This window comes from Phoca vitulina, unplaced genomic scaffold (assembly GCF_004348235.1).
Source record: "Phoca vitulina isolate PV1807 unplaced genomic scaffold, GSC_HSeal_1.0 scaffold52, whole genome shotgun sequence".
Taxonomy (NCBI): Eukaryota; Metazoa; Chordata; class Mammalia; order Carnivora; family Phocidae; genus Phoca; species Phoca vitulina.
This window is the reverse complement of record NW_022589755.1, coordinates 3,084,590-3,107,608: the sequence shown is the minus strand read 5'-3', so window position 1 is coordinate 3,107,608 and position 23,019 is coordinate 3,084,590. Positions and strand designations below refer to the sequence as shown.

The 23,019-nt window shown below is 43.3% G+C and overlaps 1 protein-coding gene across 1 annotated transcript in view; it reads left to right on the top strand.

Moving 5' to 3' along the window:
• Positions 1-770: 770 nt before the first annotated feature.
• NLRP2 (NLR family pyrin domain containing 2) overlaps positions 771-23,019 on the top strand; it is a 46,763-nt gene continuing 24,514 nt past the window's right edge. Inside the window, 5 exon segments of the mRNA XM_032388905.1 lie at positions 771-1,050; positions 6,113-6,187; positions 6,337-6,501; positions 6,504-7,619; positions 7,622-7,931. Of these exon segments, the coding sequence (XP_032244796.1) occupies positions 771-1,050; positions 6,113-6,187; positions 6,337-6,501; positions 6,504-7,619; positions 7,622-7,931 (1,946 nt within the window).

Here is a 23,019-nt window from a genome sequence, read left to right as displayed (position 1 = left end):
TGTACCCAAATTGAGTATAAACCCCAAGTGGGCAGGGTTCTTACCCATCTTTGTAACTGTCCCTTCAGTTCTAAAATTGTTCCTGGCACCCAACGGGAAATTTTTTTGAATAAACTAGTGCCCACGGCCACTTAATGAGGTGGGTGATGACATGCTTGTTTTACAACTGGAAATCTGGGCATAGGACCCTTGACTCAAATGCTCATCTGTTCAATGAATAGAATTTCAAACCCATGTCAGTTGAGGTCGGGAAATAACTCTTTGTAAGCAATGGCAAATTGAAAAAGTGTACCACTCAACTGCTTGGTGAGTCTCTGTTGAGATATTTTCAACTTGAGACCATTTTGTAGTCAAGGTCCATAAACATCCTAAGACAACAACGTGTCAGGTTGTTCTAGAGAGCTGAAGTGAGTAGTTCTCATTAGCTCGTTTGTACACCAAATTTACTAAAAACTAACATGATCTGCTAGATCCAGGAGATGCCTCCGCATGGACTTCCTACCTATCCTCAGGGATTTGCACACTCTCAAAAGAGTCCCAGAATCTCAAAATGGGAACCACTGTGTCAAGGCAAAAACTAAGGGAGTTCTGTGTGAATTTTTCCTATTTTGGAGAGTTGGTTCCTAAAGCAGCAGGTCGGGAGTGAGAATTGCCCAGTTTCTGGCACAGAAGCAACCAGTATTTAAGACAGGAATACCAATTTGCTATCTCTTTTATTTTTCTCCTTAATTCTTTAATGCCCAAAGCTTGGATCTCTCATGCAGGGTGAGATGGGACCTTCTGCACAGCTGGGTTTCAGCCTGCAGCCCGTCCTGGAGCAGCTCAGCCAGGATGAGCTGAGCCAGTTCAAGTCTCTGTTGAGACCCCTCTCCCTGCAAGATGAGTTACAGCACATCCCTGAGACAGAGGTAGAGGAGGCTGATGGGAAGCAACTGGCAGAAATTCTCACCAACCACTGCCCCAGCCACTGGGTAGAGATGGTGACCATCCAGGTCTTTGACAAGATGAACCGAACAGATCTGTCTGAGAAAGCAAAGGATGAGTTCAGGGGTAAGTAGAAATGAGCCCACGCAGTGTCATAGGAGGAAGGAGGAGTAGCCTCCAGGGTTTTACATGTATAGGAATAACATTGAGCCTTGGAGAGGCCCCCTGTCCTGAACTGAAATGCTAGACCTTCATAAAGTCTGGAGGTATCTCTCATTCTAGCTATTTCTACTCTGTCCAGGTATTGTATACCTTCCCCGGCCTCCTCAGTCTATATCCCTTCTCTTTTCTAAGACTGTTCCTGGAGTATATTCTGGATCCCATTCTCATATACATCCAAGATGTTAAATTATTACACACCTTCTGTTTGGTTTTCAGCTCCCACTCATGTTTCCTTCCACACACTCACAAACCCCTACCTTCCCTTTGATCAGCAGCACTAATAGCATTTGGGGCTGGGTGAGGAGACCTGTTTTGCATTGCAGGATATTTAGCAGCATCCCTGGGACCCCAGTGCTAGCATCCCAGCACCTCCACCCATTAGATGCTAGGAGCACACTCCCCTCACTTGCAACAGCCAGAAATGTCTCTAGACCCTGCCAAATGGCCCCTGAGTAGAGAACAGTGTTTTAGGTCAGTGGTTGTCAACTTTTACCGTTCTGGGCAATCTCCTCAGGAGCTCAAATACACTGATGTCCAGAACTGGTCACCAGAGACTCTGATTTCGCTAAATGATCTGTGTCTCCCCTAGGTGTGGGGTTCTTGAAAGCTTCCCAGATGATGCCCGTGTGCACCCAAGGTTTTATAATGTCCAGGGCTCTGCTGCCTAACAGAGTGGCCGTATGCAGTTAGCACACTTGGCACGTGGCTGGTTGGATTCAAGCATGCTACAAGGCTGGAATACACATGGGCTTTTAACGGCATGCTTTTATGTACCATCTCATGAGCAACTCTTACACTGACTACACATCTAAGCGTTAGCATTTTAGATACACAAAAATTATGAAAATTAGTTGTACCTCTTTATACCTTTCATAATGTGGCTACTAGAAAATACAAAATTACATAGGTAGCTTGCTTTTGTGACAGATGTTATATTTGTTTTGGAGAGCACTCTGCTCTAGGGGACCTTTTCTGTCTTCCTCTTTGGCAAGGGTATTCAAAACAGCTCTGCCTTACCAACAATTTTCTTTTTCCTTAAAAAAAAAAAAAAAGACCAGTTTTATTCCAGCGAGGGATCCGTTTTTAGCTTAATGTTCCCTGTCTTCAATGGACAGGTGAGGGTTTTCACCCCTAGCTGGCCTCTGGAGATTATAAATTTGGAAATAGCATGAAGAAACTCTGAGCGTAGCACCTATAAGGATCTGGCTCTGAAAAGTGTGGGTTTCCCCCACCTCCTCCTCTACCAGAAGCAGCTCTGGAGTCTCTTGGAACAAGCCTCCAGCATTAGATAAGCTACCTCATTTACTTTTCATGTGAGATTTTGGAATTCAGGAGCTTGTTTTAATTAGACAAGACACGGTGCTGAGCACTAAGGATGCAAAGAAAGACAAGCCCTCCTCTCTGCTGCCATGCAGGTGGGTGAGGAGTGAGACCTGGGGAGCTCAGGGAGGCGGTATTTATACCAGAAGTCAGTAAGCACACACAGATGCAGGAAAGGGTGAGCTTTCCCTTGGAATCTGGACAAGCTGGATTTTAGACTGACCTGCAGCAAGAGTTGGCCAACCAGGCTCACAAACCGGATCCAACCTGCCACGTGCTTTTGACCTTCCCACAAGCTAAGAACAGTTCTTATATTTTTAAATGGTGGGGGGGGGGGGGCGGGCAGAATCAAAAGACTGTCTTATAGCCTATGAAAATCATATGAAACTCAAACTTCAGTATTCATAAACGAAGTTTTCTTTGCACATGGCATACTCATTTGCTTATATGTTGTCTGTGACAGCTTTTGCCCTACAAGGACAGAGATGAGAGGTGTGGCCCGAAGAGCAGGAAATATTTACTGTCTGGCCCTTTGCAGGAGCAAGAAAATTAAGTTTGCTAACCCCAGCCAAAAGGATTTTTGAGTTAGTGATTTTCAACATTCTCTCCTCTCAACATCCCAAATCCCCAGTATCCTTAATGATATGACTTGGGCTCAAGGCAACAGTAAACGGGAGGGTGGTGTGAAGAGCAAAGGCACAACCATTGATAATCTCAACCCCGGGTGTCCTGACTTCTACCAATACACAAGTGTGTTAAAAGGTTCCACGATGATGACCTAAATAAAGGTCAAAGGTAGACTGGTGGTCCATCAGATCTTATATTTGGCAGTGCTTTAAGGAATACTGCCTGCTTAAAAAGTTGTATTCGTTCCATTAAGTGTTTGGGCTAAAAGCACAGAGAATTCTTCATTCAGAACCCTGTCCTTGGCTTTTATGACATTGTTGCCTTTGCCTTGTTGCTTGTTGAGGATTATTTTTTCTTCCGTTCTTTCAGAATTCTTGTTCTTCTGCCTCATCTTCAAAATGGATGACTGGCTGGCCATTTTACCACTCAGCATCCTGGTCCTGGTAGATATCCCTTGGAGTCTTACTGGCTATTTATGCCTGAAGTCTTTCCAAAGGATAACTTCAGACCAGCATTTTCCCTGAACTTTAGATGCCCACAGCCAATTGCCTCCTGGGAATCTCTTCCGGACTCTCCTAGACTCACCTCTTCTTTATCCAGTGTTGAGCTTAAAGTACTTCCTCTCCTTTCAGGACTCCACCCTGTTCCTATATTCCCTCCCTGGACAGTGTGGTTTTATCTACCTCATCAGAAACCAGGAAATTAATCCATGAAAGCTTTCTGATGCCCTCAAGACAGAGTAATTGTGCACACGTGCTCATTTCTCTCACGTGTGAACTTGACTGGCTCCACCTAGGATAAATCCACCATGATGAGCACTCTGTGACCTGCAGCTTTCTTGAGCTCCACCACCCCCACCCCAAACACACACACACACACACACACGCACACACTTTCACAGTCTTTCCTTTTGTTTAACTACACCCTTAAGTACATCCTCAGGGCATAACGTCCTTGACCTGCTCTGGAGATAGGACTGTGGCCCATACCCACTCTCATCCTCCTCCTGGATGGACCCCTGCTCGTACTCCCAGCCTCTAGGGCTATGAAAGCAGGGTCGTGGAGATATGCTGGTCTTGGAGCTGCCCAAGACACACTTCTGTCCCCTTAATAAACCATTTCTTGGGGGCACCCGGGTGGCTCAGTTAAGCATCTTCCTTCAGCTCAAGTCATGATCCCAGGGTCCTGGGATAGAGCCCCTCATCAGTCTCCCTGCTCAGCGGGGAGCCTGCTTCTCTCCCCCTCTGCCTGCTGCTCCCCCTGCTTGTGCTCTCTCTCTGTCAAATAAATAAAATTTTTAAATAAACCATTTCTTGTCAAGCTGGACTGGTCAGCCTTTTTCTTCAGTCTTGTGGCTCATTGGGCCTTTGGAGATTATTGTGCATACACCTCCCTCCCATGGAACACTCACTGTGTGTTCTCAACTGCATAAGAAGCCACCATAGGAAGCCAGAAGAGGCATGGAAGCCTGAGATCGTGGCCTGACACACTTTATCTCCAGTAGCATGTTAAGGTCCTTTTTATGTCATCGGGGCTTAAGTATGAGACCCAGTTGTCAAACATAACTCTCTCCCTGGGTAGAAGTTTCAATACTAACCTAGTGACAAGCCTATAATGCCCCCTCTTTTCTCAGGGATCACCAGGACTCCAGAACCAAAATGTGCAAACTTGGAAGAAACCCAACAGTGTGCAGAAGAAAAGGAGCCAGGTTGGTCTTAGAACACCCAGGGTTGGAGCAAGCCAAGGGACACATACCCCACCTCGTTGTGTCCTCTCTGCCCCCACCCTTTGGGAGCTCCATCTCTCCAACCTCATTTTTGCCACTATTTATAATCACCAGTTGCCTCACAGAGAATGCCTTCCTCCCTCACTTAAGAACAAAGCAAGGGAAGGACCATTGGAGAGAACTGGAATTCCTGTAGTTCACAGAAAATTTGTGTACCGTATGGAGTTTTTCTTTGATTTTTCAATCTCAGATGCTCAGACTTTAGTAATCTCAACTCCCAGATGAGAAAGTTGAGATGTGCCGTAGGTGGGTGACTCTCCTGAATGGGCTCTATGGTCCGTTTAACGTCAGTGAGTTGCTCAAGTCAGCCTGCTAGTATTTTTTGTTAATGACCCTAGTGAAGTACAATCTATGTATCCATAAATTTCAATCATTTTAAATGTGCTACTACTAACTTTCAGTAAACGTACAGAGTTTTGCAACCATCACCACTATCTGATTTTACAACATTTACATCAATCCAAAAAGTTCCCTCATGTCCACATGTGGTCACTCCCTGGTCTCTGTCCCCCAGTTCCAGGCAACCCTTACTTTATTTTGTCTCTCTAGACTTGCCTTTTCTGGACACATGTGGTCTTTCCTGTCATCTTTCATCACTTAGCATAATGTTTTTGAAGTTTGTCCATATTATTTCATGTATCACTGATTCATCCCTTTTTATTACAGAGTAATATTCTATTGTGTGGATATGCCACACTTGATTGTCCGTTCATTGGTGGATGTCTGAATTTTTTCTACTTTGTAACTGCCTTGTATAACGCTGCTATGAACCTTCATGTGCTAGTCTTGGCATACACACGTTTTCATTTACCTTGGGCAGATACTCAGGAGTTGTCTGGCATTCCACATGGGCATGACATCACTTGTTTACTCAGATACTTGAGCAGCTATAATGGGTTGGGCCGTATGAAGGTCTCTCTCCTGATATCCTGGTGCACAGTCTAGTCCAGCGGGAAGGATAGACAAGTAGTTTCAATAGATCACATTGAGTTTTGGTAGAGCAACTAGAACAAATATTTCTTGTTATGGGTCTACAGAGGAGAGGCAGGTGACTTGGTTTAGAAGGTCCTTTACTCTGTTCATCTCTATAAACCTGGCTGTTGCACCTCCCAGCACATGATATAGACAGAGATTAGATTCTGCACTCCTTGGAGCCCGCTTTAACACCACATCTCTGGTAAAAGAAATTCACATGTTTTTGTGTCAAGCTCATTTTTAATTTGTATCTTGTAGCACTTACACATGTACAGGAAGAAGATGTCAGAAACCCAGAAGAAGCAAAGGAAGTTTTGAAAGGAGAAAAGCCAGGTCTGTATCCTATCTTCCTGGATGAGCTTGGTGTCAGGTAGTTCTTTATAAACTTCTCTATTGTCTCTTTCCTACTTAACACAAAGTATTTTGTTTTCTAATGAATAACCAGCTATATCCTTCCTATCCCCTACCTCCTATCACTGAAGGTAAACAGGATAAATATAGAAGTATTTTCAAAGAGAAAGTCCAGCAACTCTGGAAGAAGAACTTTTGGCCTGGAGCCAGTGAAAACATTCACACTGTCACCCAAAGATATGAGACACTGATCCCATTCTGTAATCCTAAAATACTTGCAGGGCCATTTCCACACACGGTGGTCCCACCGGCGTCAGGAAGACCACTCTGGCCAAGAAGTGCATGCTGGACTGGACGCAGGACAACCTCGCACAGACCCGCCCCCGTGCCTTCTATCTCAGCTGCAAAGTGCTCAGCCGCAAGGGGATGTGCTCCTTCGCAGAGCTGCTGGCCGAGAGCGCCCCAGACCTACAGGATGCCCTTCCGCAGGTCCTCGCCCAGGCGCAGAAACTCCTGTTCATCATTGATGCTTTTGAGGAGCTGCGCGTGCCCCTGGGGGTGGGGGCGCTGGTGCACGACCTGTGTGGCGACTGGAGGTTGCAGAGACCTGCACCTGTCCTCCTGGGGAGCTTGCTGACAAGGAAGTTCTTACCCACGGCCACCCCACTGGTCACCACGCGGCCCGAGGCCCTGAGGGAGCTGCAGTTCCTGGTGGAGCGGCCACTCTTGGTGGAGATGGAAGGGCTCTCAGAACGCGACAGGAGGGCGTATTTCCTGGGACACTTTGGAGGGGAGGCTCAGGCGCTGCGCGCTTTCCACCTGATGAAGAGCAATGCGGCGCTGTTCCGCATGGGCGCAGCGCCCGCCATGTGCTGGATGGTGTGCACCTGCCTGAGGCTGCAGATGGACGAGGGCGAGGACCCCCGCCCCACCTGCCAGACCACCATGTTGCTGCTGCTGTGCTTTCTCTGCAGTCGGTTCGCGCCCGTGCAGGGCAGCTGCCCAGGTCCACACCTCGGGGCTGCGCTGCACGCCCTGTGCCTGCTGGCCGCCGAGGGCACGTGGGCGCAGACCTCGGTGTTTGATGGACACGACCTGCGCAGGCTGGGCATGGACGAGTCTGACCTGCGCCCTTTCCTGGACAGGAGCATCCTCCAGAAGGGCAGAGACCGTGAGGGCTGCTACTGCTTCATCCACCTGAGCGTCCAGCAGTTCCTGGCCGCTGCGCTCTACGTTCTGGGCAGCGAGGACCACCAAGACGTGGGGAGCCCCAGCTGGAACATTGGGGGTGTGCAGAGGCTGCTGTCCAAGGAAGAAGGACTCAAGAACCCCCACCTGGCCCCCGTGGGGCGCTTCCTATTCGGCCTCGCCAATGAAAAGAGGGCCAGGGAGCTGGGGACCACGTTTGGCTCCCGGTGTCCACGGAGGTCAAGCAGGAGCTACTGGAATGCAGAATAAGGTCCGCCGAGAACAGACCCTTCTCCTCGGTGACCGACACGAAGGAGATTTTGTACTGTCTCTACGAATCCCAAGAGGAGCAGCTTGTGAAGGAGGCCACGGCCCAGGTCACAGAAGTGTCCCTGCATTTGCAAGATACCTCGGACATGGTACACACAGCATTCTGCCTCAAGCATTGTGAAAACTTGCAGAAAATGTGGCTGTGGGTAGAAAAGGGGATGTTCCTGGAGAACGATGCTGCATGGGAATCAGAGGCTCAGGCTGACTGGTAAGGACCTGCCCTGTTCACTCTGTTAGTGCCCCCTCTTCAGCCTCATCCCCGCTGCATTAGGATCAGGGCAGAGTGTCCTACTCCCTGTGGCTTAGGGTCAGAATTTTCTTCTTGCCAGAATTTCTTCTGCCAGCTTGCCATTCAAGGTGGGGAGCACAATGCTCAGATTAAGGGTGGGGTCTTTAGAACTAGACCTTGTTTTGAGACTTGTCTCCTTTTTTCTTTAACTGAGCAATTTTTGCAAATGGTTCGACCTTATTTCAGTCCTCATGTCGGTTGTCTAGGTTGCCCATTTGTATGGGATTGTCCCATTTGGCATGACAGATGGAAAGGCATTAAAGATGTGAAGTCAGAGGTTGATTCAACAAGGTTTCTGAAAGCTGCCCCCCATCGGTGATCGTGGGTACCTGCCTAACACAACTGACACAATGAAATTACCCCAGTCAGTTATGAGGCTTTTCTATTCTTGATGTAGGCTCAAGTAACATCAGCTCAGCTCATAAAGACTTTCCAAATACTATTTATCACCTGGTGGCTACGTGTAATCTTCCATGTTGAGGAATCCATGTTGAGGATCCTGGTTTCAGAAAATCGTGCTTGAGTGGGATTAGAACTCCAGTCTGCTATCTTATGAAGTCCTCCTGTCACAATCCAAGATCCCTGCTCATGGTCCTGTGTAGGGCCCTCCCCCCCCACCCCCCACCCCGCCACATACTGACATTTATTTTATCAACTTGCCCCCCCTCAACCCTAGGTTGTCATCCGAAATCAGTATCTGAAATCCTCATGCATACGGAGCCAGAATAAAATGCCCTCCTGGCTTTCCTGTTGGAGGTGTCTGTTTTATACATTCCCTCAACTTTCCCTCACATTCCTTCCCCATTTAGCAGAGAGCCATGAACTCGAGTCACCCCAGGGGGCGTTAGGACCATGACAGCTGGGCATGAACATTTCTCCACCTCGCAGATCACCAGCAGTCCACAGACCTTATCCCTTTGTCCGTATCCTGATTTTGTTTCTTCTCTCATCCAAGTGTTTACACAGGCCCACATGCTGGTTTACCTAAATCTTTCTTCTGCAGGAGGGCATCAAAGAGCTGCTTTGAATGAAAATGAGATTGCACAAATAGCCTCCTCTCTCTATCCCATCCAAGATCCCAAGTCAAAATAGTCTCTATTTTTACTTTTTCTTTTTAACATTGGTTTGGTTAAAACCAGCAATGGTGCCAATGTTAAAATGACAGGTAATTAACCACAGTTGGGCTGCTTGGTTCTTGGAGCACCCCCATCTGAGAAGAAGGCAACGGATGTCTTTAGGTGTGATTATGGTCATTCTGATCCGAAACGCAAACTGATGCTTTTCATGAACGTTCCTTTCAGGTGCTTTTTGCCACTTTCCTTTCTGTCCTGCTCATCACAGCAGGCCCATAACATTGCTGATCTGTAACTCCTGGGATGCTTAAATCACAAGATGCCTTCAGTCAGGTCGCTTCCTCCGGTAGCAGGGTGGTAAGGAGCCCGTGTCTACATAACGGCTTGATTATCTTACCTTGATAAGACCATTGCACTAATCCTACACAGCCTCAGATTTCTCTCCCCAGAGCATATAGACCGTGCTCTTTGAAAATCACAAACTAGCTTTATAATGGCTTGTCCTCCTCATGTTGCTTCAAGTTCTACAATGAGGTCGTTAATTTTAAATATGTCTTTCATTGAGGCAAGCACCACTAATAAAACCAAAGGTATAACCTCGTCTTAAAACAGCCATGGGCATGGGGTGCCTGGGTGGCTCAGTTGTTAACCGTCTGCCTTCAGCTCAGGTCATGACCCCAGGGTCCTGGGATCGAGTCCCGCATCAGGCTCCCTGCTCAGCAGGAAGCCTGCTTCCCCCTCTCCCACTCCCCCTGCTTGTGTTCCCTCTCTCTCTGTCAAATAAATAAATAATCTTAAAAAAAAAAAAAAAACAGCCATGGGCTCTAGAGCTGACAGAATCTAAGTTCTGTCTGCCTTCTTTTTCTTCCCTATTTCAAACCACAAAATGTCTGCTTTGTGTAGGACTTGCTATTGAGTCAAATCTACTAATGAAGTTTCTTGCCTTTAGAAACTGCTTATTTCTTCTCCCGGCTCTTTTGAAACTTAGGAAGATATTCACATTGACTCAAATAAAGTTATCCTTCCATTAGTGCCTTTGGAAGAGCAACCCCCAAACACGGTCTTGTGTAGCCTTGCCCTTCTGTAGGAGGAATGACAATTATCCTTCAGAAGACAGAGTGACATGAATGACCAGCCTCACAAGACTTAGAGGCAGAGTGGAAAATAAGAAGTCAATTATTCAGATAAATTTTTATGCTCTGGAAACTGGATGCCTTGATTTCAAATCAGCTGAGCACAGTTATAGGCTGAGGGATAGAAGATGATAGGAGGTAACGTAGGTGCTGGGATCTTATTGTCTCACTTTGAGCTCTGTCTCTGTTAGAGCTCTGTTACTATGTGATGATGTAGGGTGAGTTAGATACTTTCTGTGCTTCTGTTCCATTACCCTCAAGTAGCCACAGTACCTACTTCAGAGTAGTAGGTTTTTTTTATTATTATTATATTAGTCACCATACAGTACATCATTAGTTTTTGATGTAGTGTTCCCTGATTCAATATTTGCATATAACACCCAGTGCTCATCCCAACACATGCCCTCCTTAATACCCATCACTGGGCTACCCCATTCCCCACCCCCCCTCCCCTCAGAAACCCTCAGATTGTTCCCAGAGTCCATAGTCTCTCATGGTTCCTCTCCCCCTCTGATTTTCCCCCTTTCAGTTTTCCCTTCCTTCCCCTAATGTCCTCCATGCTATTCCTTATGTTTCACATATGAGTGAAACCATATAATAATTGTCTTTCTCTGCTTGACTTATTTCACATAGCATAATCTCCTCCAGTTCCATCCATATTGATGCAAATGGTGGGTATTCATCCTTTCTGATGGCTAATATTCCATTGTATATATGAACCACATCTTCTTTATCCATTCTGTTGAAGGCATCTCGGCTCCTTCCACAGTTTGGCTATTGTGGACATTGCTGCTATGAACATTGGGGTGCATATGGCCCTTCTTTTCACTACATCTGTATCTTTGGGGTAAATACCTAGTAATTCAATTGCTGGGTCATAGGGAAGCTCTATTTTTAATTTTTTGAGGCACCTCCACACTGTTCTCCAAAGTGGCTGTACCAACTTGCATTCCCACCAACAGTGTAAGAGGGTTCCCCTTTCTCCACAAACTCTCCACATTCATTGTTTCTTGCCCTGTCCATTTTTGCCATTCCAACTGGTGTAAGGTGGTGTCTCAATGTGGTTTTGATTTGAATTTCCCTGATGGCTAATGATGATGAACATTTTTTCATGTGTCTGTTAGCCATTTGTATGTCTTCTTCAGAGAAGTGTCTGTTCATGTCTTCTGCCCATTTTTTGACTTGATTATTTGCTTTTTGGGTGTTGAGTTTGAGAAGTTCTTTATAGATCTTGGATACCAGCCCTTTGTAGTGTCATTTGCAAATATCTTCTCCCATTCTGTGGGTTGCCTCTTTGTTTTGTGGACTGTTTCCTCTGCTGTGCAGAAGCTTTTTATCTTGATGAAGTCCCAAAAGTTCATTTTTACTTTTGTTTCACTAGCCTTTGGAGATGGAAAGAAGTTGCCGTGGCCAATGTCAAAGAGGTTACTGCCTGTGTTTTCCTCTAGGATTTTGATGGATTCTTGTCTCACATTGAGGTCTTTCATCCATTTTGAGTTTATCTTTGTGTATGGTGTTAGAGAATGGTCGAGTTTCATTCTTCTGCATGTGGCTGTCCAATTTTCCCAGCACCATTTATTGAAGAGACACTCTTTTTTCCATTGCATATTTTTTCCTGCTTTGTCGAAGATTATTTGTCCATGGAGTTGAGGGTCCATATCTGGGCTCTCTATTCTGTTCCATTGGTCTATATGTCCATTTTTGTGCCAGTACCATGCTGTCTTGGTGATCATGGCTTTGTAATATAACTTGAAATCGAGCAATGTGATGCCCCCAGCTTTGTTTTTCTTTTTCAACAATTCCTTGGCGATTTGGGGTCTTTTCTGATTCCATACAAATTTTAGGATTGTTTGTTCCAGCACTTTGAAAAATGTCATTGGAATTTTGATCAGGATGGCATTGAAGGTATAGATTGCTCTGGGCAGCATAGACATTTTAACAATTTTTTTCTTCCAATCCATGAACATGGAATGTTTTTGCATCTTTTTGTGTCTTCTTCAATTTCCTTCATGAGTGTTCTGTAGTTCCTAGATATGGATCCTTTACATCTTTGGTTAGGTTTATTCTGCGGTATCTTATGGTTTTTGGTGCTATTGTAAATGGAATCGTTTCTCTAATTTCTCTTTCTACAGTTGCATTGTTAGTGTATAATAAAGCAACTGATTTCTGTGCACTGATTTTGTATCCTGCCACATTACTGAATTGCTGGATGAGTTCTAGTAATTTGGGGGTGGAGTCTTTTGGGTTTTCCACATAAAGTATCATGTCATCTGCAAAGAGAGAGAGTTTGACTTCTTCTTTGCCAGTTTGAATACCTTTTATTTCTTTTTGTTGTCTGATTGCTGTTGCTAGGACTTCTAGTACTATGTTAAACAATAGTGGCGAGAGTGGGCATCCTTGACGTGTTCCTGATCTTAAGGGAAAGGCTCTCAGCTTTTCCCCATTGAGGATGATATTCGCTGTGTGTTTTTCATAGATGGATTTTATGAACTTGAGGAATGTTCCCTCTATCCCTATACACTGAAGAGTTTTAATCAGGAAAGGATGCTGTATTTTGTCAAATGCTTTTTCTGGATCAATTGAGAGGACCATATGGTTCTTCTCTCTCCTCCCATTAATGTGTTCTATCACATTGATTGATTTGCGAATGTTGAACCACCCTTGCATCCTGGGGATAAATCCCACTTGGTCGTGGTGGATGATCCTTTTAACGTATTGTTGGATCCTATTAGCTAGGATTTTGTTGACGATTTTGGAATCCATGTTCATCAGGGATATTGGTTTGAAATTCTCCTTTTTGATGGGGTCTTTGCCTGGTTTTGGGATCAAGGTAATGCTGGCCTCATAGAATGAGTTTGGAAGGTTTTCTTCCATTTCTATTTTTTGAAACAGCTTCAGAAGAATAGGTATTATTTCTTCTTTAAATGTTTGATTAAATTCCCCTGGGAAGCCATCTGGCCCTGAACTCTTGTTTTTGGGGAGGCTTTTGATCACTGCTTCAGTCTTATTACTGGTTATTGTTCTATTCAGATTGTCAGTTTCTTCCTGTTTCAGTCTTGGTGATTTATAAGTTTTCAGGAAGGCATCCATTTCTTCCATGTTGCTTAATTTATTGGCACATAGTTGCTGATAATAATTTCTAATAATTGTTTCTATTTCCTTGGTGTTAGTCATGATCTCTCCCCTTTCATTCATAATCTTATTAATTTGGGTCCTTTCTCTTTTCTTTTTTATAAATCTGGCCAGAGGTTTATCAATCTTATTCTTTCAAAGAACCAGCTTCCAGTCGTTGATCTGGTCTACTGGGTTTTTTTGTGTGTGTTTTTTTGTGTTTTTTTGGTTTCTATTTCATTGATCTCTGCTCTAATCTTTATTATTTCTCTTCTCCTGCTTGGTTTATGTTTTATTTGTTGTTCTTTATCCACTTCCTTTAGGTGTAAGGTTATCTTGTGCATTCAGGATTTTTCTACATTTTTGAGAGAAGCTTGGATGGCTATGTATTCCCCCCTTAGGACCACCTTTGCAGTATCGCATAGGTTTTGGACCAATGTGTTTTTGTTCTCATTGGTTTCCATGAATTGTTTAGGTTCTTCTTTGATTTCCTGGTTGACCCAAACATTCTTTAGCATGATGGTCTTTAGCCTCCAAGTATTTGAAGTATCCTTCCAAATTTTTTCTTGTGATTGAGTTCCAGTTTCAAAGCACTGTGGTCTGAAAATATGCAGGGAATAATCTCAGTCTTTTGGTATCGGTTGAGACCTGATTTGTGACCCAGTGTGTGGTCTATTCTGGAGAAAGTCCCATGTGCATTTGAGAAGAATGAGTATTCTGTTGTTTTAGGGTGGAATGTTCTGTATATATCTATGAAGTCCATCTGGTCCAATGTGTCATTCAAAGCTCTTGTTTCTTTGTTGATCTTCTGCTTAGATGATCTGTCTATTGCTGAGAGTGGAGTGTTGAGGTCTCCTACTATTAAAGTATTATTATCAATATGATTCTTTATTTTGGTTAACAATTGGCTTATGTAGTTGGCTGCTCCCATGTTAGGGGCATAGATATTTACAATTGTTTGATCTTCTTGTCAGATAGACCCTTTAGAATGATATAGTGTCCTTCTGTGTCTCTAACTACAGTCTTTAGCTTAAAATCTAATTTGTCTGATATGAGAATTGCTATCCCAGCTTTCTTTTGAGGTCCATTGGCATGGAAGATGGATCTCCATCACTTCACTTTCAGTCTGGATGTATCTTTAGGTTCAAAATGAGTCTCTTGCAGATAGCATATGGATGGGTCTTGTCTTTTTATCCAACCTGTAACCCTGTGTCATTGCATGGGAGCATTTGGGCCATTCACATTGAGGGTGACTATTGAATGATATGATTTTAGTGACATCCTATTGGCTGTGATGTCCCTGTTTGTATAGATTGTCTCTGTAAATTTCTGGTCTATGCTACTCTTGGAGTCTTTCTTCTTTTATAGAGCCCCCTTAATATTTCCTGCAGGGCTGGCTAGGTGGTCACATATTCTTTCAGTTTTTGCCAGTCCTGGAAGCTCTTTACCTCAATCCATTCTGAATGACAGCCTTGCTGGATAAAGTATTCTTGGCTGCATGTTCTTTTCATTTAGTACTCTGAATATTTCCTGCCAGCCCTTTCTGGCTTGCCAGGTCTCTGTGGACAGGTCTGATGTTATTCTGATGTTCCTCCCTCCTACATAAGAAATCTCTTCCCCCTAGCTGCTTTCAGGATTGCTTCCTTGGTTCTAAGCTTTGTGAGTTTTACTATTATATGTCGAGGCGTTGATCTGTTCTCTTTGATCTTGGGAAGAGTCCTCTCTGCCTCTTGGACATGAATGCTTGTTTCCTTCCCCAGATTAGGGAAGTTCTCAGCTATGATTTGCTCAAATATATCTTCTAGTCCTCTCTCTGTCTCCACCCCTCAGGGATCCCAATAATTCTGACATTGGAAAGTTTAATGGCATCATTAATCTCTCTCAGTCTGGTCTCTTGGGCTTTTAGGTGTTTATCCCAGGCCTCCTTGGCTTCCTCCTTTCCTATCATCTTATCTTCTAGCTCTCTAATTCGTTCTTCTGCCTCATTTACCCTGGCTGTCAGGGTATCTGGTTTAGACTGCATCTCATTCATAGCATTTTTAAATTCGGCCTGATTCGATCCCATTTCTGCCCTTAGAGATTCTATATTGTCACTAATATTTTTCTCAAGCCTAGATATTGACTTCCTAATTGCTACTCTGAATTTTATCTCTGACATCTTGCTTATATCCATATCCATTAGGTCTGTGGCAGAGGCCATAGTTTCTGATTCTTTTCTTTGTTGGGGGTTCCTCCTCTTAGTCATGCTGTTGAGGGTGGTTGAGGGAATGTACAGAGTCCAAAGTATTAACCACGACCCAAGCAAGATGCACCATTTTATAGGGACCCTAGGGTTGTTATCCTCTTGTTCTTCCAACCTGTCTTCTGGGGGAGAGGCTTGCCACGCTGTTACTCATGCAACCCAGCTTGGGCAAGTTGCCCCGCCCCCTCTTAGGGGTGGTGGGAGGGGGTAGGCTCAGTGGAAACCAGTTTTTTGAGCTTTTGTTCTCTGGTGGCATTCTGTGTCTCTTCCAAGAGAGCAGAAATGACCGCACCCAAACCTCTGACCCAGAGCAGAGAAATCGTAATCTGCTCTTCACTGAGCTCTCCAGGCCACACAGTCTCCGTTTCTGTCTGTGCTGCTAAAAACCGCAGCCTCCCCGGTGGTGCACCCCACAGCAACTCTCCCAGAGATCGATCCCAGGGCCCGGTCTTGTCTCTGCCCTTTGTGCTTCTAAAACCACAAGCCACCCCCAGTTCGCACACCTGCAGCTCCTGGATCCTGTCAGGGGGCTGGATTAAAGTCCTTTCCCTGCTGCTACCACCTTCTTGTCTGTGCCCGGTCCCCAGCATGGACACTTTTGCGCTCTGGTGTTCTATCACCTTCCCAGTGCCAGCTTATGGCGGCTCCCTCCCCCTTCTGTTTATCTTCTGATATCTGCCTGCAGAATCATGGCTCTGCCCTTCGTACCTTGAGACTGCCAGAGATTTTCTGCTTGTAGAGATCCAGATATATATTCTTACATCTCAGGCTGATTTCGTGGGTGTTCAGAATGGTTTGGTAGATATCCAGCTAAATTCAGGGGACCTGTTGAAATAGGGTCCCCTACTCCTCCGCCATCTTGCCTCTATTCCAGAGTAGTATGTTTTATTTTTTTTTCAGAGTAGTATGTTTTAAATGCCTAATTCTAAAATTGTTCAAGGTGCCTAGCATATAACAATGAATCATGGAACACTACATCAAAAACTAATGATGTAATGTATGGTGATTAACATAACATAATAAAAAAAACTAATGATGGATTGTATGGTGACTAACATAACATAATAAAATAAAATTTTAAAAAATAATAAAAAAATAAAATTGTTCAAGGTGCCTAGCATATAAGAGCTCAAATTCCAGCTGCTTCTTTCATTTACATTTTGCTCTCTGTTATTATATTTATCTTACTGGTTACTCTTATTCCTTACACACTTGTACCTTCAATTTTATCCACAAAACCCTTCAGATATTAGACTACTCTTTAGGTCCCACAGTATTTCCCCATCAACAATTAAAATGTTTTTTTTCCTAATTTTATTATATTATGTTAGTCATCATACAGTATAACTTTCTGACACATCATGGTTTCAAGTGTTTGCACCATTTTCCTGAAAGTCAATTTTTTTCTGATTGCAAAGAACCCATATATAAATAGAAAATTAAAGCAATACTGAAAAAGATAAAGAAATCATATCACCTACACAAACCCTACCCCCAGAAGCAACCACAGAACAAAATAAACATTCTCTGATAAGTCTGTGATTATATTTTCTCAAGTTTTTATGGACATCATTTTAGGTTACAAATATAATTGTAAATTAGATTGAGAATATCATTTATATGGACACACCATCAGACATTCAAATCTCCTCTGACATGTATATCACTCAGTTTTTTTTAAATCAGTGATGAATATTGCTTTCAATCTTTTATCAATCATCTTAGAATATTGGCTTATTCTAACACTCTGTTAGATTATCGTGCAAGAAGTTTGAGTTCTGGGGTGCCTAGTAAGCTCAGTCAGTTAAGCGTCTGACTTCAGCTCAGGTCATGGTCTCCTGGTCCTGGGATCAAGCCCCGCATTGGGCTCCCTGCTCAGTGGGGAGTCTGTCCCTCTCCCTCTGTCTCTCACCCCACTCATGCTCACTCGCCCTTTCTCAAATACATAAAAAATCTTTTTTTAACTTTATTTTTTTAATTTTATTTTATTGTTATGTTAGTCACCATAAAATACATCAGTAATTTTTGATGTAGTGATCCGTGATTCATTGTTTTCTTATACCACCCAGTGCTCCATGCAGTACATGCCTTCCTTAATACCCAGGACTGGGTTAACCCATCCCCCCAGCCCCCTCCCCTCTAAAACCCTCTATTTTATTTTATTCTGTTATGTCAGTGACCACACATTACAGCATTAGTTTTCGATGCAGTGTTCCATGATTCATTGTTTTCATATAACACCCAGTGCTCCATGCAGTATGTGCCCTCCTTAATAGCCATCACTGGGCTAACCCATCCCCCACCCCCGTCCCCTCTAAAACCCTCAGTTTGTTTCTCGGAGTCCATAATCTCTCATGGTTCATCTCCCCCTCTGATTTCCCCCCCCTTCATTTTTCCTTTCTGTCTCCTAATGTCCTCCATGCTATTCCTTATGTTCCACAAATAAGTGAAACCATATGATAATTGACTTTCTCTGTCTTCTGCCCATTTTTTGACTTGATTATTTGTTTTTTGGGTGTTGAGTTTGAGAAGTTCTTTATAGATCTTGGATATCAGCCCTTTGTCTGTAGTGTCACTTGCAAATACCTTCCATTCTGTGGGTTGCCTCTTTGTTTTGTTGACTGGTTCCTTTGCTGTGCAGAAGCTTTTTATCTTGATGAAGTCTTTTGTTTCACTAGCCTTTGGAGATGTATCTTGAAAGAAGTTGCTGTGGGTGATGTCAAAGAGGTTACTGCCTATGTTCTCCTCTAGGATTTTGATGGATTCCTCTCTCACATTGAGGTCTTTCATCCATTTTGAGTTTATCTTTGTGTATGGTGTTAGAGAATGGTCGAGTTTCATTCTTCTGCATGTGGCTGTCCAATTTTCCCAGCAACATTTATTGAAGAGACTGTCTTTTTTCCATTGCATATTTTTTCCTGCTTTGTTGAAGATTATTTGACCATAGAGTTGAGGATCCATATCTGGGCTCTCTATTCTGTTCCATTGGTCTATATGTCTGTTTTTGTGCCAGTACCATGCTGTCTTGGTGATCACAGCTTTGTAATATAGCTCAAAATTGGGCAATGTGATGCCCCCAGCTTTGTTTTCCTTTTTCAACATTTCCTTGGTGATTTTGGGTCTTTTCTGATTCCATACAAATTTTAGGATTGTTTGTTCCAGCACTTAGAAAAATGTCATTGGAATTTTGATCAGGATGGCATTGAAGGTATAGATTGCTCTGGGTAGCATCGACATTTTAACAATGTTTATTCTTCCGATCCAGGAGCATGGAATATTTTTCCATCTTTGTGTGTCTTACTCAATTTCTTTCATAAATGTTCTGTAGTTCCTAGAGTATAGATCCTTTACCTCTTTGGTTAGGTTTATTATGCAGTATTTAATGGTTTTTGCTGCTATTGCAAATGGAATTGATTCTCTAATTTTTCTTTCTACAGTTGCATTGTTAGTGTATAAGAAAGCAACTGATTTCTGTGCATTGATTTTGTATCCTGCCACATTACTGAATTGCTGGATGAGTACTAGTAATCTGGGGGTGGAGTCTTTCAGGTTTTCCACATAAAGTATCATGTCATCTGCAAAGAGAGAGAGTTTGACTTCTTCTTTGCCAGTTTGAATACCTTTTATTTCTTTTTGTTGTCTGATTGCTGTGCTAGGACTTCTAGTACTATGTTGAACAATAGTGGTGAGAGTGGGCATCCTTGTTGTGTTCCTGATCTTAAGGGAAAGGCTCTCAGCTTTTCCCCATTGAGGATGATATTCGTGTGGGTTTTTCATAGATGGATTTTATGAACTTGAGGAATGTTCCCTCTATCCCTATACGCTGAAGAGTTTTAATCAGGAAAGGATGCTGTATTTTGTCAAATGCTTTTTCTGCATCACTTGAGAGAATCATATGGTTCTTGTGTTTTCTTTTATTAATGTGTTCTATCATATTGATTGATTTGTGAATGTTGAACCACCCTTGCATCCCAGGAATAAATCCCACTTGGTCGTGGTGGATGATCCTTTTAACGTATTGTTGGATCCTATTAGCTAGGATTTTGTTGACGATTTTGGAATTCATATTCATTAGGGATATCAGTCTGAAATTCTCCTTTTTTGATGGGGTCATTGCCTGGGTTGGGGATTAAGGTAATGCTGGCCTCTTAGGATGAGTCTGGAAGCTTTCCTTCTGTTTTTATTTTTTGAAACAGCTTCAGTAGAGTAGGTATTATTTCTTCTTTGAATGTTTGGTAGAATTCTCCAGGGAATCCATGAGGCCCTGGACTCTTCTTTTTAGGGAGGTTTTTGATCAGTGCTTCAATCTCATTACTGGTTATTGGTCTATTCGGGTTGTCAATTTCTTCCTGTTTCAGTCTTGGGAGTTTATAGGTTTCCAGGAAGTCCTCCATTTCATCCAGATTGCTCAGTTTATTGGCATATAGTTGTTGATAATAATTTCTAATAATTGTTTCTATGTCCTTGGTGTTAGTTGTGATCTCTCCCTTTTCATTCATAATTTTATTAATTTGGATCCTTTCTCTTTCTTTTGGATAAGTCTGGCCAGTGGTTTATCGATCTTATTAATTCTTTCAAAGAACCAACTTCTAGTTTCGTTGATCTGATCTACTATGTTTCTGGTTTCTAATCCATTGGTCTCTGCTCTAATTTTAATTATTTATCTTCTAATGCATGGCTTAGGAATCGTTTGTTGCTTTTTCTCTAGCTCTTTAAGGTGTAGAGTTAGTTGGTCAATTCGGGATTTTTCTATTCTTTTGAGTGAGGCTTGGATGGCTATGTATTTCCCCCTTAGGACTGCCTTTGCAGTATCCCATAGGTTTTGGACCGATGTGTTTTCATTCTCATTGGTTTCCATGAATTGTTTAAGTTCTTCTTTGATTTCCTGGTTGACCCAAACATTCTTGAGCAGAGAGGTCTTTAGCTTCCAAGTGTTTGAATTTCTGCCAAATTTTTTCTTGTGATTAAGTTCCAGCTTTAAAGCATTATGGTCTGAGAATATGCAGGGAATAATCTCAATCTTTTGGTATCGGTTGAGACCTGATTTGTGACCCAGTATATGGTCTATTCTGGAGAAAGTTCTGTGTGCGCTCAAGAAGAATGAGTATTCTGTTGTTTTAGGGTGGAATGTTCTGTATATATCTATGAGGTCCATCTGGTCCGGTGTGTCATTCAAAGCTCTTGTTTCTTTGTTGATTTTCTGCTTAGCTGATCTGTCTATTTCTGAGAGTGGTGTACTGAGGTATCTTAGAGTTAACGTATTATTATCAATATGACTCTTTATTTTGGTTAATAGTTGGCTTATGTAGTTGGCTGCTCCCATGTTGGGGGTGTAGATATTTACAATTGTTAGATCTTCTTGTTGGATAGACCCTTTAAGAATGATATAGTGTCCTTCTGTGTCTCTAACTACAGTCTTTAGCTTAAAATCTAATTTGTCTGATATGAGAATTGCTATCCCAGCTTTCTTTTGAGGTCCGTTGGCATGGAAGATGGATCTCCATCATTTCACTTTCAGTCTGGATGTATCTTTAGGTTCCAAATGAGTCTCTTGAAGACAGCATATGGATGGGTCCTGTCTTTTTATCCAATCTGCAACCCTGTGCCATTTTATGGGAACATTTAGGCCGTTCACGTTGAGAGTGATTATTGAAAGATAGGAATTTATTGTCATCATGTTGCCTGTGAAGTCCTTGTTTCTACAGATTGTCTCTGTAAATTTCTGTTGTATATCACTCTTGGGGTCTTTCTCCTTTTATAGAACCCACCTTAATATTTCTTGCAGGGCCGGCTTAGTGGTCACATATTCTTTCAGTTTCTGCCAGTCTTGGAAACTCTGCATCTCTCCATCCATTCTAAATGACAGCCTTGCTGGATAAAGTATTCTTGGCTGCATGTTCTTCTCATTTAGTCTGCCTGATTATGTCTTGCCAGGCCTTTCTGGCTTGCCAGGTCTGTGGATAGGTCTGACATTATTCTGATGTTCCTCCCTCTGTACGTAAGGAATCTCTTCCCCCTAACTGCCCTTAAGATGGTTTCCTTGGTTCTAAGATTTCTAAGAGTTTTACTATTACATGCCGGGGCGTTGGTCTGTTTTCCTTGATCTTGGGGGGATCCTCTCTGCCTCTAGGACTCGAATGTTTGTTTCATTCCCCAGATTAGGGAAGTTCTCAGCTACAATTTGCTCAGATATATCTTCTAGTCCTCTCTCTCTCTCTCCACCCCATTATGTATCCCAATAATTCTGACATTGAAGCTTTTCATGGCATCACTTATTTCTCTAATTCTGTTTTCATGGATTTTTGAGCTGTTTCTCCCAAGCCTCCTCTTTCTCATTCTTTTCTATCAATTGGTCTTCTAGATCACTAATTCATTCTTCTGCCTCGTTTACCCTAGCTGTTAGAGTATCAAGATTAGATTGGATCTCATTGATAGCATTTTTAAGTTCTGCCAGTTCAGCTTTCATTTCTGCCCTTAGAGACTCTATGTTGCCATTAATCAATTTCTCCATTCTGGCTATTGTCTTCACAACTGCTACCCTGAATTCCATTTCCGACATCCTGGTTATATCTGTATCCTTTTGTAAATCAGTGGCAGAAGTCATAGTCTCTGAGTCTTTCCTATCTTGGGGGTTCCTCCTCTTAGTCATTCTGTTGAGGGGTGGTTGAGGGAATGTACAGAATCCAAATTATTGACCACAACCCAAGCAAGATGCACCTCTTGTTCTCCCAGCCTGTCTTCTGTGGGAGGGGCCTGCCACGCTGTTACGCAGGCAACCCTATTTGGGCAGAGTTGCCCTGCCCCCTGTGGCACGGGATGGGCTAAGTGAAAACCAGTTTTTGGGGGCTTTTGTTCTCTGGCAGCTTTACCTGGTGGCTTTCTGCGTCTCTTCCGAGAGTCAGAGCAGAAGAGACCGTTTCCAACCCTCTGCCTCAGAACAGAGAGATCACAGTTCTTCAGTGATCTCTCCAGGCCACACTATCTCCATTTCTGTCTATGCTGCTAAAAACTGCAGCATCCTGGGTTGTGCACCGCTCAGCAGCACTCCCAGTCCTCGCCTCCAGGTCAGGGCACGTCTCTGCCCTTTGTGCTTCTAAAACCACCAGCCACCCCCAGTTCACACGTGCAGCCCTGCCACTCCAGGTTTCAGTCTGGGGGCCTGCCCTAAAGTCCTTTCCCCACTGCTACCAGTCTGCAAGTCTGTGCCCTGTCCCCAGCGCAGGAGGCTTTCACACACCGGTGGTGCAGGATCCCAACGGCTCCCTCCCCCTTCTGTTTATCTTCCAATATCTTCCTGCAGAATCACAACTCCCTGCTTCATACCTCAAAATCAACTGTCTGCGATATTCTGTTTGTAGAGATCCAGATATATCTTCTTACATCTCAGGCTGATTTTGTGGGTGTTCAGAGTGGTCTGGTGGATATCCAGTTCAATTCAGGGGACAAGT